Source organism: Neofelis nebulosa, chromosome 15 (assembly GCF_028018385.1).
Source record: "Neofelis nebulosa isolate mNeoNeb1 chromosome 15, mNeoNeb1.pri, whole genome shotgun sequence".
NCBI classification, from domain to species: domain Eukaryota; kingdom Metazoa; phylum Chordata; class Mammalia; order Carnivora; family Felidae; genus Neofelis; species Neofelis nebulosa.
In genome coordinates, this window is record NC_080796.1 from 54705407 (window position 1) to 54719739 (window position 14333).

At 41.0% G+C, this 14333-nt stretch overlaps 1 protein-coding gene and 1 long non-coding RNA gene across 2 annotated transcripts; one reads left to right on the plus strand and one right to left on the minus strand.

The window, feature by feature from the left end:
• Window positions 1-658: 658 nt before the first annotated feature.
• Window positions 659-4045, minus strand: RGS2 (regulator of G protein signaling 2). Its single transcript, XM_058700251.1, has 5 exons — window positions 3889-4045; window positions 2707-2808; window positions 2545-2606; window positions 1816-1982; window positions 659-1547 (listed from the first exon to the last, which is right to left on the minus strand). The coding sequence occupies exons 1-5, from the start codon at window positions 3996-3998 to the stop codon at window positions 1353-1355; spliced, it is 636 nt and encodes a 211-aa protein (XP_058556234.1). The 5' UTR covers window positions 3999-4045; the 3' UTR covers window positions 659-1352.
• Window positions 2808-3736, plus strand: LOC131495369 (uncharacterized). The gene is made up of 2 exons (XR_009253918.1): window positions 2808-3266; window positions 3298-3736. It is a non-coding gene; the product is annotated as an uncharacterized LOC131495369 (long non-coding RNA).
• Window positions 4046-14333: the final 10288 nt, after the last annotated feature.

Consider the following 14333-nt stretch of genomic DNA (forward strand, 5'->3'; position numbering starts at 1 on the left):
CATCATTGACAAAGTAACCTAACCAGATTCTTTACTGGCCAGATGAAGGCAAGTGAATCAGGAAGGTCTTGATTTTGTATCAATCATGGAAGTGAGCAATTGCAGGCATGCATCTTGGAAGTTCATGCCAGTACCCTGTGGGGGGGCACTCAGAACCAAGGGAAATAAAAAAGGCGGGCCTATATTCACCTTCTTTGGATTCTTTTTTTCACTTGAGAAGCTGAGTTATGTGAATAATTCTGGTGTTTTGTGTCCATTACATTATTTCACTTTTGATACTTAGCTGGCCTTTACTAGATACCCATGAAGGGCTTTAAGGTCATGCCTTTTGTTAGCAAGAAGCTTTATTTTTTTTTTACAAGATTATATTAGAAAGTTTGATCCCAGGGTGGTTCTGAGGAGGTGGTCTGACTTTTCTTGGTCCACATACTGCTTATTAGGTTTAAAAAAAGAGATAATTGCAGGGAAGACATACTCCTATCACTTCTCATTTCTGAGCACTGCCAATTCTCATTGAACAGGCACATCACCTATGATCTCTCTCTCTCTCTTTACTGGAAAGAAGTGTCCCTTGTATCTGCCATTTTTCCAATTTAACCAACCCCCCAACTACAAAAACAAAAAACAAAAAACAAAACTCTTACATCTGAGCCAAATATTCAATGACATTAATTATCAAAATTAATTTATTAAAAGTATTCAAAGACCACGTCAAAGTTTAGCTGCCTTCAGGACAATTTTTGGCACTCAAAATGGACAATGTAGTTTTCTACACAGCAACAGTCATTCTATTACACACACCTTTTAACAATTCAAACATAGACCATTTCAGTTTTAGTGTTATATGAGATAACAGTACTGATGATCTGTAGTCATAAGAACTTCAACACCCTTGCACACAGTAAACATTTTAATATTACTTACTTGTAAATAACTAAAACTAAAACCACTATGTGGTAACATGGACTGATTTAGGGAAAGATATACAGCCAGCTAGCTAAGGCCACATAATCCCAGATCTATTGATTTTAAACGCTCTTGGACCAGCAGTATCGTATCATACCTTTTATGAGAACTTTTAGTCTCACATGCCTCTTTCCAGTGTGAGACACACCACATTTAGACCACTTTCTCCCTGTGTTCCTGACATGGCTATGGAAGCCGTCAGAATACAAGCTTCTCCTAGACAGTTACCAGCTTCCTGATTCACTATCTAACTCTGAATCAATAGTTCTGAGTGATGTTTCCTGAACACCCAGGCTAAATTCAAGGTCAGTCTTTTTGGCAGGTCACAGCCTGTCCCCTTAGGAAAAAAATGAAACGTCCTCCACTTTTGTGCTCCCTTTTTCAGCTCATGTAGTATGGGACTCTGTGGTGATCTGTGGCTTTTTACACAAGTCCTGGTAGAATTCCGACTCCAAGAAACGAGGATAAGAGTTGTTCTCCATCAAGCTGTAGACCCTTTTCTGGGCAGTTGTAAAGCAGCCACTTGTAGCCTCTTGTATATTTTGGGCAATCAGAGTTTTGGTTTGAAAGTCTATGTTTATCTGAAATTTAAAAAAAAAGTGGTTTAATCCATATTCAGAGTTATAGATTGATACCGATTTAATATTTGAAAACAAAAAGGAAAAGCTATAATGTGTGATTAGCCTCACTAGCCAAGTCATTGAAGAAATTAAATTCACCTAACTGAAAACAAGAATTAAGTGAAAAACATTTTTACTCCCCCCACCCCTTAATTAAATTTTATGTCTTCTGTTTCGGTGCTAAGAATGTTCAAAATACTCTGAAATGAAGAACTTTTTTCCCCTTTACCTCTTTTGGAGCTTCTTTTTCTATGAAATCAGTATATATTTTTCTTGCTTTTGAGGACAGCTTTTGGGGTGACTTGGTTTTTTTGAAGTCTTCACAGGCCAGCCAGAATTCAATATTTTCTTCACAAAATTCAGATTTTAAAAAAGCCCTGAATGCAGCAAGACCATCTGGGGGGGGGGGGGCAGAGAAGAAAGCACACAGAATGTGAATTGAGTGACCAATTAATCTCTTCTATTTTGTTTCCCAGAACTACCATTCCCCCCCGCCCCGCCCATATTTTATTATTTCTGGATGATAGCAATTTTCTAGATTTCATTCCAGCCTCTAATCCTCAGAATTTAGATCTTTAAAAGCTAAATTTCTAGTAGGCAAAATGCTTAAGTTGGCACACTGCTACAGGAATATAAATAACTTTGCTGTTAATGTAAATATTTATAGGGGAGCCATAAATTCTCTGGGAACTAAACCTCCTGGTAACATTGCATGCAATGGAAACGCTGATTCAACCTTAAGGAAGAGCCACTGCCAGTACAATCTAGGCTGATTTATGTAAAGTGAATAAACCACACTTGCCCATGGTTCAATAGAAATAAAGGAGAAGGATAGGCCTTAGAGTACTAGTGATTGTAACGTTGAATTCCCCTTGGGCAATCTGCTCTTCTGTCATGTGAGCACCTTTCTAGGCTCTTGTGATACTTGAAGTAGATCAAATTCAACAGGTTAACTTACATTTACTGGCTAGCAGCTCATCAAATGCTTCCGACCACAGTTGTGCTTCCTCAGGGGAAGGCCTGCAAAAGAAGGTTTGCATCAGCTTGTGCACTTCACACTTCCCCTGTCCAGTTCAGCAGCTCGCTATTCACATTGGCAAGTATAAGACTTTCAACTTACTTGATGAAGGTTTGCTGTTTGCTTTTCTTGCCATTTTTGGGCTTCCCAGGAGAGGATGAATTTTGCAAGAAGTAGCTCAAACGGGTCTTCCAATCTTTTAATCTTAAAAAAACAAACAAACAAACAAACAAACCTAACATTTGAAATTGCTCCTGCAGCTGAAGGCATTTTTACCAAATAAAGTCACTCAGTAGAGACCAACTAAATATAAGACAAAATAAGACCTCTTCAAGTCGGTCTTACTCATTTAACATTTAAACCTAGCACCTATGCACTGAACACAATTACTTTCATTCATGCATTTGAACATAAATACTACTTTTATAACTGAGGATAAAACTACCTAAAATTACTAGGGTATTTAAATGAATTTAGTTTGCATACTTCAAATGGCAGACGCTATTTCTGGCCCAAAAAGGCAGTAGTTTTTCTGCAGCCTTAATTACAATTCTGAGACATTTCACACTTGATGAAACTGCCTGGAGCCAGCGGGTACTGATTTCCCTCCTACCCTTGGAGCAGGAGGCTCTGGACCACACTAGACGCAGTGAAGTGTGTGTGTGTGTGTGTGTGTGTGTGTGTGTGTGTGAGAGAGAGAGAGAGAGACAGAGAGACAAAGAGAGAGAGACTGAGCCCCCTACTCCCACCATAGCACTCATTTTAAGCAGATGATGCATGCTCCACCGACGTTCCTGAATGATATGCCGTTTAATTTTAAAAAACAAAAATGATTTTAAAACGAAAATATTCAGAACCAGCCGAAATATCTCCATCCCACAAGCTGATCAAAACATACAACGCAAGGTACCAATGCTGGGGATGCGCTTCAGCTGCAGGATTGTCTGATGTTATTTTAAATTCAGGGGACAAAAAGCCAGCTCGCAATTTCTTAGGCGCATCTACCATTGTCTCCGTATCAAGAATATTTTTTTCAGTTGCTAAACTACCCGAGAGTCCTTCGCTCACGTCACAAAATCGGCACATAACACACAGATTTAACCTTACTTAGCAAATTGACCTTTCCCATACATATATATGGAAAAACAAATATTTTTTTCCTGCAGAGGCAAAGGTTTCATAGTTGCCTATGTCAAAACCGAGCCCGTATGTGTCGCGTTTGCAGCAGACCCGCAGAGCTAGGTCCGCAGCGGGTGGTGGGAGAGAGAAGAAAGCCGTACTCACAGGGTCCGCTTCATTTTCCCCCTCTTCTCCTCGCTCTTGGGGCTGTTGCCTGCGCTCTTGTCCATGGATCCGCAGTCGTGCTGGACAGCCAGGAACATGGCACTTCGCATTCTCCTCCTCCTGCTGGGGCCGCCGCTGTGTGAGGCCGGGCGGGCGCCGCCGCGGTTATAGGAGGTGAGGCGAGGGGGCGGGGCCTCACGCCTCCGGTCCCGCCTTCAGCGGGCACCGATTGGCCGGTTGCAGACGGGCAGGGGGCGGGGGCAGCCCCGGCCTGTGGCAGGCCCGGTGGCCCGCGAAGGGTCTCGAAGCGAGGCCTGCTGACGTCTGCGGCCCTGGCTTCGTGCGCACTCGGGCCAGACGCGGCGGCTTGCGGGGTTTGGTGTGGGATCAAAGACCTTTCGCAGCGACCTTCGTCTTGCGGTGGCGGCCCCCGGCGACGGCAGGGAGCCAAAGTTGGCTGCGGGCCCGGCGGGGGCGCTCGCCGTCTTCTCCCCTCCCCGCCGCCAGCCTGCTCCTGGCCGCGTTCGGGAGCGAGGATTCCCTGGCTGGCAGGGAAAGTTGCTTGTTGCGAACCAGAGTGCAATAGCCTTATTTCGAATTAAGGTTGTTTTCGCCTCATTTCTTGGTTTGTAAACTGAGGCCGTGGGAGACCCTCACCTATTCCTGTCTGCGACTCCGTTTAGTTTGGGGGGAGGAAACGATGGAAGAACAGTGACGATTCGAGGGGCAGGTGGTGTGACCTACTCTGCAGCTTGCCGGGGCGTCTTGAACACTTTTGGCAATGAACAACAAAACAGGGAAGGAACAGGAGAAAGTGACTTTCTCAGACGACAGTTTTTTTTTTTTTTTTTTTTTTTTTTTTTTTACTGGGTGTGCACTTTTGATCACCAAAAGATAACGTGATTGGGATCGTATCTGTCCATGGGGTTGCGAGCTATTTCTCCGGAGTCCTTGGCTGCTTCTCCCAGAGCAGAAATCACAGATCGCTTTATGATGCGATAGAGGGAAACACCGAGACCTCGCAGCTGTAATGCGCCAGAATCGTTGTACTTTCAGAGTGCAAGGATGCAGGATTTCCTCATGAGTCATTCCTGATTGCTTAGAATTTACCAGAACACTTAATAACTTGCAAGGTGCGGGGGGGGGGGGGGTTGAGGGGGGGTAGAGAGGAGGAGGAGACGTTAGTAGTTTAATAAGTGTAATTTGTTAATTCTTCAAAAATCACCTCTACCGTAGCCGGCTTTAAATGTTTTGATTGGGAAGGACAAATAGATAACCTCAACAAAATTATTTGACTTCAGGTAACATTAGCACTGTGCAATGGAATATTCAAATGGTTCCCCAATTAAGCATCTAAGTAGATAATAAGATTAACAGCAATGCATTGATTAGGCTACAGATATTCTCGAAACTTTGCGTTAGCACTGCTAAAAGAAAATTGGAACTGGTTTAAACTTCTGAATGTGAGTTGCCAGAAGTTGGAACAACAAGTTTGGCTTGTAGGGTAAAATCTGCAATGATTACCAAAGAGAACAGCTAGGTACTTGATTATGGAAAGGAAAATCATTTAGATTTTAGTAATAAGTACTTTAAAGCAGGTTTGTGAAATGTAAGAACGTTATGTTTTTCATGCATGCACTCTTTATCTCTAAAAGAACTTTCCATCTATTTCCATCTATTTTCACTTTCTGATGATTCAATGCTTATTTATTAAATACGTGTAATAAATAGGCATTGGCTTTTTCTTGCCACTCTGAACCTTAATACATCATTCACTTAGAACCTTGGATGGTAGAATTCATTCATAGTGGAATGGCCAAGAGTTCTGACAAAGAGGCAGCAAGGAGACAGAGCTGGACTTGTGTCTGGAGACCTAATTAGAGTCTCAGCTTAACCAATAAATGCTAAGTAACTGTTGGGACTGTCTCATCACACCTCCTTGAGCCCCAGTTTCTCATTTGTGTTAAGAGTAATGTATCTTTCTTGCCAATCTCTTTAGATGTTACCTGACTCTTGTGATGGGCCTTTGTAAATTCTAAAGTACACAAGTTTGGTATTATTAATTTGCATCTGTGTGAAAAAGGAAATATCTGGAAGCATAGCCATTCAAGGTAGAAAAATCATTGAAGGATTAACTCAGAGTTAATTAGGTTATAAATGTGTAATTACTATTAAAGTTTCAAAATAATGTCCCAGAGATTTGTAACGTCTGGAGCTCATGACAGATACTTAATAATTTCTCTCTGGATAATAAATAAGGAAAGTAAACAGTTTTCCATTTAAACTTTTCTAGAGATCTCCAAGCCAGGGAAATTAAATCATCTCAATATATTCACAAAAGTGCATATATATGTATCCATGTAAGCAATTGGTCTAAATGTAGACTATTCTAGATGTTTCTGGTATTTATTCACTTTTTTCATAAACCATTTCAGATTGACAACTGATGCTAAGTAGCAGCAAATTATTTTTTTCCTGAGAATTATGAGGTCAATTGATAAATCCGAATGCATGTTGATTTATCATTTCTGTATGTCTAGGTAATTTTAAGAGTTAAGGCAATACCTACTGCAGGCTGAGAAACTCTTCAGTCAAAAAGCTGCCATGTTAATGTCTTTTATAAAGGCAGCAGACATTGTAGCCAAACAAAAGCTACAATGTTTGATGACTTCCCTTTGTTGTTTTTTGTTGTTGTTGCAAGTGGCATTTAGGTAAAAGGGATTGCTCAATATTAAGATGACACATATTTTCCATTCTGTGGTGGAGAGAGAAACAATGCAATAGGTTGTAAAGACTGCACAGCAAAACCACTGTTTGTTTTGCTTGAGAATATACATTTTCAATGTTGAATCTACCATGCCCTCTACTGGAGAGGTTCTCTGAACACATTCGTGGTAGAGGTTCTCAGTGTGGTTTTAGAACTTTTTGTATTAAAAAAAAAAATTACAGAAGAAGGCAAACAAAAAAACACAAGTTTCTAGTGATATCAAAAGTAGAATTTGGAAAGCAAGAGTCTTCCCTGCTACAATTCTGCCCCCTCCCCACTGTAAGGGTTAAATTGTAGTGTAGAGCTAATGCTTAGCTTGAAAAATAACAGCTTTGTGTTGACACTGAAGGTTAAGAGATAACAGCCTTGCTTTGCTCTGGTAAACTGTGCCTCATACCCTTGTAAATTAGGCTTCATCAATTAAGGCAACAAAAGTTCAAAGAAAAGAGCATCAGAGGCAGGGTCAAGGAGATCCACTGGTTGCAACTTAGAGGCAGAAAGTCTAAAGTAAACACCTCATTAGGCAACTGTTTCTAACTCATCTGGAACCTGTTTCTTTGTTCTGTTCCCAGGTGATGACAAAACGATGTGATCGGTTATAAAAACTCTGTCCCCCGGCTGTTCGGGGCCCCACTCTTATCAAGAGTGTTGGTCCCGATCGGTCCGCCTTGCCTCTCATTGTAATAAACTTTGTTGTGACTGTCACTGGTGCCCGTAGCATTCTGTTTCAGGAGTCGTGTGGATGCAACACCACCGCTGTATGCTATTAATAATAAGAATTGTTAATTATTATTAGCTAAACATTTATACATAAAAACTTTCATACTTAGGCTTTAGAAATTTAAGAAATAAGAGAAATGCTTTAAAAAAACCACAGAAGAATAGTTCTGTGTATTACTCCATGTTTGTTTTTTTTCAGTCAACAAGATATCTTAATTATTAAATTTGTAAAAGGTGTAAACCTGTTGCTTACCTCACAAAATCGTAAATCGGTGGTAAGTTTAAAAGAAAGGGAAAAAAAACACTTATAAGTTAAATGCTATGTGGCAAAGGGTGTGATGAGTAATTGGAAAAAATGAAAAGTCTTAGCACTGTAATTGTTGCCAGTTTTTGAGGAAGTTTGATACCTGCCTCCCCCCACCCCCCACTCTCCTTTCCTTACTTTTCTTTCTTTCAGAAGAGCAGGGTTTCATTTAACTTTAGTTGGTAAAACAGTCTTTTAACAGAATGAACACACAACCCGACAAGATTCTGTACTTTTCTTCACCCCTAATATGCTCTGAGATTTAAAAATCATGATTAATGTCTTTCTTAGAATGTAATTTGCATACCCAGAAGCTGGTAAGAGTGAAAGTTAGTGTTTTTGTCATGAGTGAATCAGAGTTGAGCCTAATACTTGAATGTGTCATAGAGGAGTTAGTAGTTTCACCAATCTTTGAGTTGATAATTCCAGATAGTGCCCTTCCATGGTTCTGCCTTCAATTCATCCATGGGATGGAGTATGTCATATTTCAAAAGCAGGTGGGGCCTAATAAGTTTGAAAACCCTTTCTTACTAAAGCAACTAGATTCTCTGTGAAAACCAGCATCAGGAGCATCACAATGTTATTGTTTTGTCCCCCAAAATAAAAATTCTGAAATGTATCGAAATATCTCTAATAGGTTTGTGTAGTTATTAGGCCTATAGGTTAAAGGACCAATTGCATGAAGTCTACATTAGGGGATTATTTCTAGGGGATGCTCCCTTCTGTAATGATGGGCTACACGGAATCTCAAGGGAGAGAGGTGATTATAAATACCTTCTTATAAAATAAGTTACATAGGTACTATATCATCTATAAAGTACAGAGTTAAAGCTAAAAATTTATTTCCTGGCATTTCTTCTCGGGATTTTAATTTCTGCACACAGAATTTTGTCAAATCGTTAGAGTGTCAAGTGTCCCTATTGACTACTTTTTTGAAATTTGGGAATGTTTGTTTCGTAATAGATTTCAAAGTTCTGTACATGATACCAATCACCAAGAGTCTGTCTTTGTGTGTGTGTGTGTGTGTGTGACAGAGAGAGAGAGAGAGAGAGAGAGAGAGAGAGAGAGAGAGAAGGGTGGCGGGGAAGGGCTGCTTTTCATCTAATAAATAACCTCTTTGCATTGGTATTTCCAGTTTACTGACTATCCGCATGTAGAAGTATTAATCAAGGCTAGATGTTGGCTTTCAAAGGTCTTTGATCCATGGACCACTTTGTAAGTAACTAAAACCTTGTGGATTTTCTCTACCAAAACACATTTTTGAAACAAAAATTCTCAAATCTTAACAAAATTAATTGGAAGAACAATGCTTTCAAAGAGATACCAGTAGGCCTTGACACAATTGTTATCTTTTAAATATTGAAGTCTTAAATGCTGAGCTAATGGCACTAGACCTCAAAACATTCTCGGCTTCAAAAGATAAAATAATTTTGCTTTTCTTTGCATAGATTATTTTTAGGAGAGCAGGATGGTTGGAGGGTTTTTCCATAACTGGATGCTTACATTTAGTTGCCAGGACCTGGCACTACTTTGGTTATGATCTCAGGCAAATTGCTTAGCTTTCTTGTGCCTAGGCTTCATATCTTTCAGGTGGAAGTCATTATAGCAACGTTCCTTTCTAAAGAAGTTAAAACAGTGTGGGGAATGCCCTGAGTGAAGTATTGCAAAGGGGCTGGCCTTCAGCAAAAGTTTTCAGCAGGACTAGTTTTTTTCTAGGTGACTCATTGCCAACTTGTTGCTGCTTTCGTAGCACCCACTATTTGGTGCTTCTCCTAGGGTATCATGTCTCCCGTTAAGCTAGAAGGGTAGAATGAAAAGCTTCTTTGGAGGATGCACTGTGTTAAAGATGGGGGTGGCCTCATGGGGGGAATGTTGCCTCTGTAGTCTTTTCCCTGGGAGAATTGCATCCTGGATCCTGTAGCATGATTACATGGTACTCCTCCTTTTGTGGGGGTGTATTCATTCATTGTGTTCCTTGGTGGTCCCTTTGCACTCTTCCAAATGCCCCCTTGGGAACAGGGATGTAAGGTTACTTTTTGAAATGTCTTAAGCTCTTTCTCAAAAATGTTTTAGAAATGTCCAGCTCTTCACGGGCTAATTGTTTCATCTACTTTGGAAGAATTCTTCACTGCCTTTATAAAGTGAATTCCCTCTGTCTCTCAAATACTTGGTGAAAATTCATTTCTTTTCTTTTTTTTTTTTTTTCCTCCGTGCAGTTTAGGAGGAAAGAAAGTTGCCTCAGATGCTTCAGTCTGTCCCTTTCTAACTGGTTGTAGTGAAGCTTTCTCATTCAGAGACCAACAGTCTTCCAGTGCATCAGTTGTTGTATCACCTGTGGTTACTTTAGTCTACATTTGGTTTAGTGTTCTTCAAGAGTTTTTAAATAATTTTTAACATAAACCCAGCTAAGGCCAGCAAAAGTCAATTGGCCTGACCCCGCTTCAGCCTGCCGTAACTAGCTCAGCAACATCAGTCAGTTTCTTCAAAACTCCTTTAGAGTCATCTTGGAAGTTTCCATTTTCTGATATATTTGTACATCCCTTTTCAAGGTTCCACCATCTACGTTGTCTTCTTTATGAACAGCAGGCTGATTTCTCATCTTCGGCAGTGATCCGGCTTTCTTATTCATTTAAAATTTGTCCTGTTTGTGGTAGCATTTTGTTTTTCTACCTCCCCACCCCCCGACTAATAAGTTTGCTCACTCTATTCTTTAGCTTTTTGTGAAAGCAGTTTTGTACCTACTTGAAGATGGGAATTTTCATCTAAAGTGTCATTTTGTGTGTGTGTGTGTGTGTGTGTGCTGTCTGAAGTTGTTCTTCACTTTTCTGATGTACTTTGAAGGGTGTTTTGCTTGTAGCTACTTGAAATTGGACGTATTTTGATGCATCTTCCTCACACTAGTTCTCGTAATGTCAACTTGTTCTAAACGTTTGGATCTTCCTTTGCCAAGTCCTTTACTAAAAGTCTGTATTTTAAATCTAAACAAAGAATTGGAGATTTCCAGCTCTTTTTTAATGCCCTCTGGTTTTTCTGTTTCTGATACTTTGTTCTTGAGTCTAGCTCCCATTAAAATTGAATCAGGTCTTAAAATTCTTTTTTGAATTAAGATAAACTTGGGGCGCCTGGGTGGCGCAGTCGGTTAAGCGTCCGACTTCAGCCAGGTCACGATCTCGCGGTGCGTGAGTTCGAGCCCCGCGTCAGGCTCTGGGCTGATGGCTCGGAGCCTGGAGCCTGTTTCTGATTCTGTGTCTCCCTCTCTCTCTGCCCCTCCCCCGTTCATGCTCTGTCTCTCTCTGTCCCCAAAATAAAAAAAAAAAAAAAAAAAAAAATTTAAGATAAACTTGTCAGAATTTTGATATCTTTCCTCCAGAAGGGCAGAAACATCAGTGGCTAGTTCTCTGTCTTTCCTTGCATAGGGTAGGCTTTTAATTGTTAAAAATCTGACTAGGACTACAAACCTCCTTCTACTCTCCATCTCTCCTACATGGAGAGCAGGGGGATGTGGGAATAGAGAGATTGGTGGGGGTCTGGGTTTGGTTTAAAGTTCTCTGGCAGGGCTGCCCCTGGCTGCCATAGTGTCTCTAGATCCAGTGCAACATAGAGTACCATGGCCATGAGAAGACTCTCCAAGGTCTAGGGTTCTCTGAGCCACCTCAGGTTGGCAAAACTCTGATGGCCACAAAAGTTATAGAGAACACCAATGAGCATTCTTCTTGGAACCAGCCCAGTATCTGATAACTAGGGCAGACCTTAATAAAGGTGAAGGAGCGGGGACAGATACAGCAAATTATTGGCTAATGTTCCTTCTTCTCTTGACTAAAATTTTCATTCTGGGACCCCAGAGGCCTTATTTACCCATCCAGGCTACAGAAAACTTTCTTTCTTTTTTTTAAAGATAAACATCTTTTTAAAAGTTTATTTATGTTTGAGAGAGAGAGAGAGAAAGGGAAGGAAAGAGAGAGAGAGCAGGGGAAGGGCAGAGAGAGAAGGAGAGAGAGAATCCCAAGAAGACTCTGCACTGAGAGTGCAGGGCTCGAACTTACAAACCATGAGCTTATAACCTGAGCCCAAGTCAAGAGTTGGATGCCTAACCGACTGAGCCATGCTGGCACCCCAAAAACTTCCTATTCTTAGAGCCTCTCCATGTCTGGCTGGCCTTGAATGCATATGGGAAGGGGTGGGGGGAGATTATGGAGGCCCTACAAAGGTTTCAACTTGCTTCACCAATTTCACCTTTAAAAAATAAGGAAGAAATAAGTGGAATTTAAAAAGTTCTCACATCTCAGGAATGTAAAATCCAACTATGAATGAAGAAAACATAACTTTTTTCAAACTGTTCTTACATGTGGTAAAATGTGTGATGATGCAGAAGCCCATCAGGGTGCTTCAGTCCAGGATAATCAGCTCTGGAGGTATTAAAAACTGGATGCAGCTTTCTTCACAGAGGCCCATCCATAGGCCATGAGGCACCCAGACCTTGTCTGGCTCAATTAGAAACTCAATCTTACTGACAGTAGATCTGCAGATTGGATGGGGGTCCACTGGTTCTGTCTGGGCTGGGTGTCCCTGATGACTTGGCTAACACTCAACTTACGAGTGGATAGAGATGAACTCCTATTGTAGTGAACATCAGGTCAGAGAGGGCCAAAAGAATATTCCCAAAATTACTGCTTTCCACTGACCAGGGGAGGAGAAACTTCACAGTACGTGCTGTCCAGTGGAACCACAGCAGCTTGAGTGTTCAAAATGCTGATTCAGGGCGCCTGGGTGGCGCAGTCGGTTGAGCGTCCGACTTCAGCCAGGTCACGATCTCGCGGTCTGTGAGTTCGAGCCCCGCGTCAGGCCCTGGGCTGATGGCTCGGAGCCTGGAGCCTGTTTCCCATTCTGTGTCTCCCTCTCTCTCTGCCCCTCCCGCGTTCATGCTCTGTCTCTCTCTGTCCCAAAAATAAATAAAAAACGGTGAAAAAAAAAAAATTAAAAAAAAAAAAATGCTGATTCAGCAGAACTCAATGCTGTGTTACTTCAATATTCCAGGAAAGTCTGTTCATATTTATAGACTTTCATTTCCTTCTCCAAAGAACAGGAAATACGTGAATAAATTCATATCCTGAAACTGCTGGGGCTCAAGCTGGTATAAAAACTTTATCTTTGGCAAAATGGAGACCATTTTTTTCTGAGAGAGATTTTTTTTTTTTTTTAATTGATCATAGAGTTTCCTTAAATGAATACATCAGGATCAATGCCAGGATGTAAGGAATGGTGCAGTGAGTCATTCCTCCTATTACCTTGCCGAAGGGTGATAAACCTTTAATTCTTGTCCTGAAATACCCCGCAGGAACTAAGAGCTCCGGAATTTCAATAAACTTGAAATTTCTTTTTTTCATCTCTTCTTTTCCACCTCCTGGAGATCCTGGCTATCCTGCCTATTGGGGAGCATCAAGATTCATTGGGCTTAGGAATGATTGAAATAAAATCTAAGGAATAACTGGAGGAAGTTGTCTCTGCTTTGCGAAATTGTTACCAGGATGGAGTATCTCCCTTTCCTTAAATATTAAGTATTCAAGATTTATTTTTGTTATATAATATGTAAACAGACCTCCTTAACACACTCTTAATAATAAAACATGTTTATTTATTTATTTTGAGAGAGAAAGTAAGCACATGTACAGACACAACAGACACACACACACATACACACACACACACACACACACACACACACACACGAGTGGGGGAGGGGCAGGGAGAGAGAGGAGAGAGAGAGAATTCCAAGCAGGTCCCAAGCTCAGTGTGGAGCCAACTTGGGGCTCGATCTCATGAACCATGAGATCATGATCTGAGCCAAAATCAAGAGTCAGAAGCTTAACCAACTGAGCCACCCAGGCACCCCAACAGACTGCTTTTTGATTTGACAGAGAAGTGCTTAAGTACTCAGGAAAGGAGAAAATGTGTTTGTAAGTATGTGTGTGTTGGGAGAGGGGACGGGAAGAGAGAGTTGATGATAGCTATGAGAAGTAACAAAGATTAGCAAATATGTGAGTTTAAGGTAGTCAGGAGAACCTTATCCAAAGGTCTCTCAGATCTAAGCCAGAAACTTTATGGGGATATCAGATTTACTTTCTGTGTGGGAAGAAGTTGTTTTTCTTGCCCCTTTGAAACATCTGCTCATTTGTCCTTTAAATCTTGAAGTCCCTGAGGTGGCTTCTTTTTGCACACTCACTGCCAGCACCCATGCCTGTAAACTCAAATGTGATCTGTATGCTGGTTAATCCCAGTGCTGTTGTCTCTCCTCATCTCAGACCTTAGTTACTTGTCCACTGGCTTGATTCACTTAGATAACTCAAACGAATTTGTTAAAAATAGCATTTCCCATCTTTGCATGTAAACCTAATTCTTTGCCTTTGTTTTCTATCTCAGTGAACAGTGCTATGTGCACTCAATCGCTTGAGACCAAATGTGGGCGTGGAGGGAGTGGCCACCTTTGAGCTCCACCCTCTCTCCATCCTGTATTGTATCCATCGGCCTATTAATTTTGTTTCCTAAATGTGTTTTGGAACAATAAATTTCTCTTCATTTCCACTTCCGCTTTTCTTATTATCTATCTTATGGATCCAAGTAAGGCTTCTAACTGATTTCTCATCTTGTAATTGATCC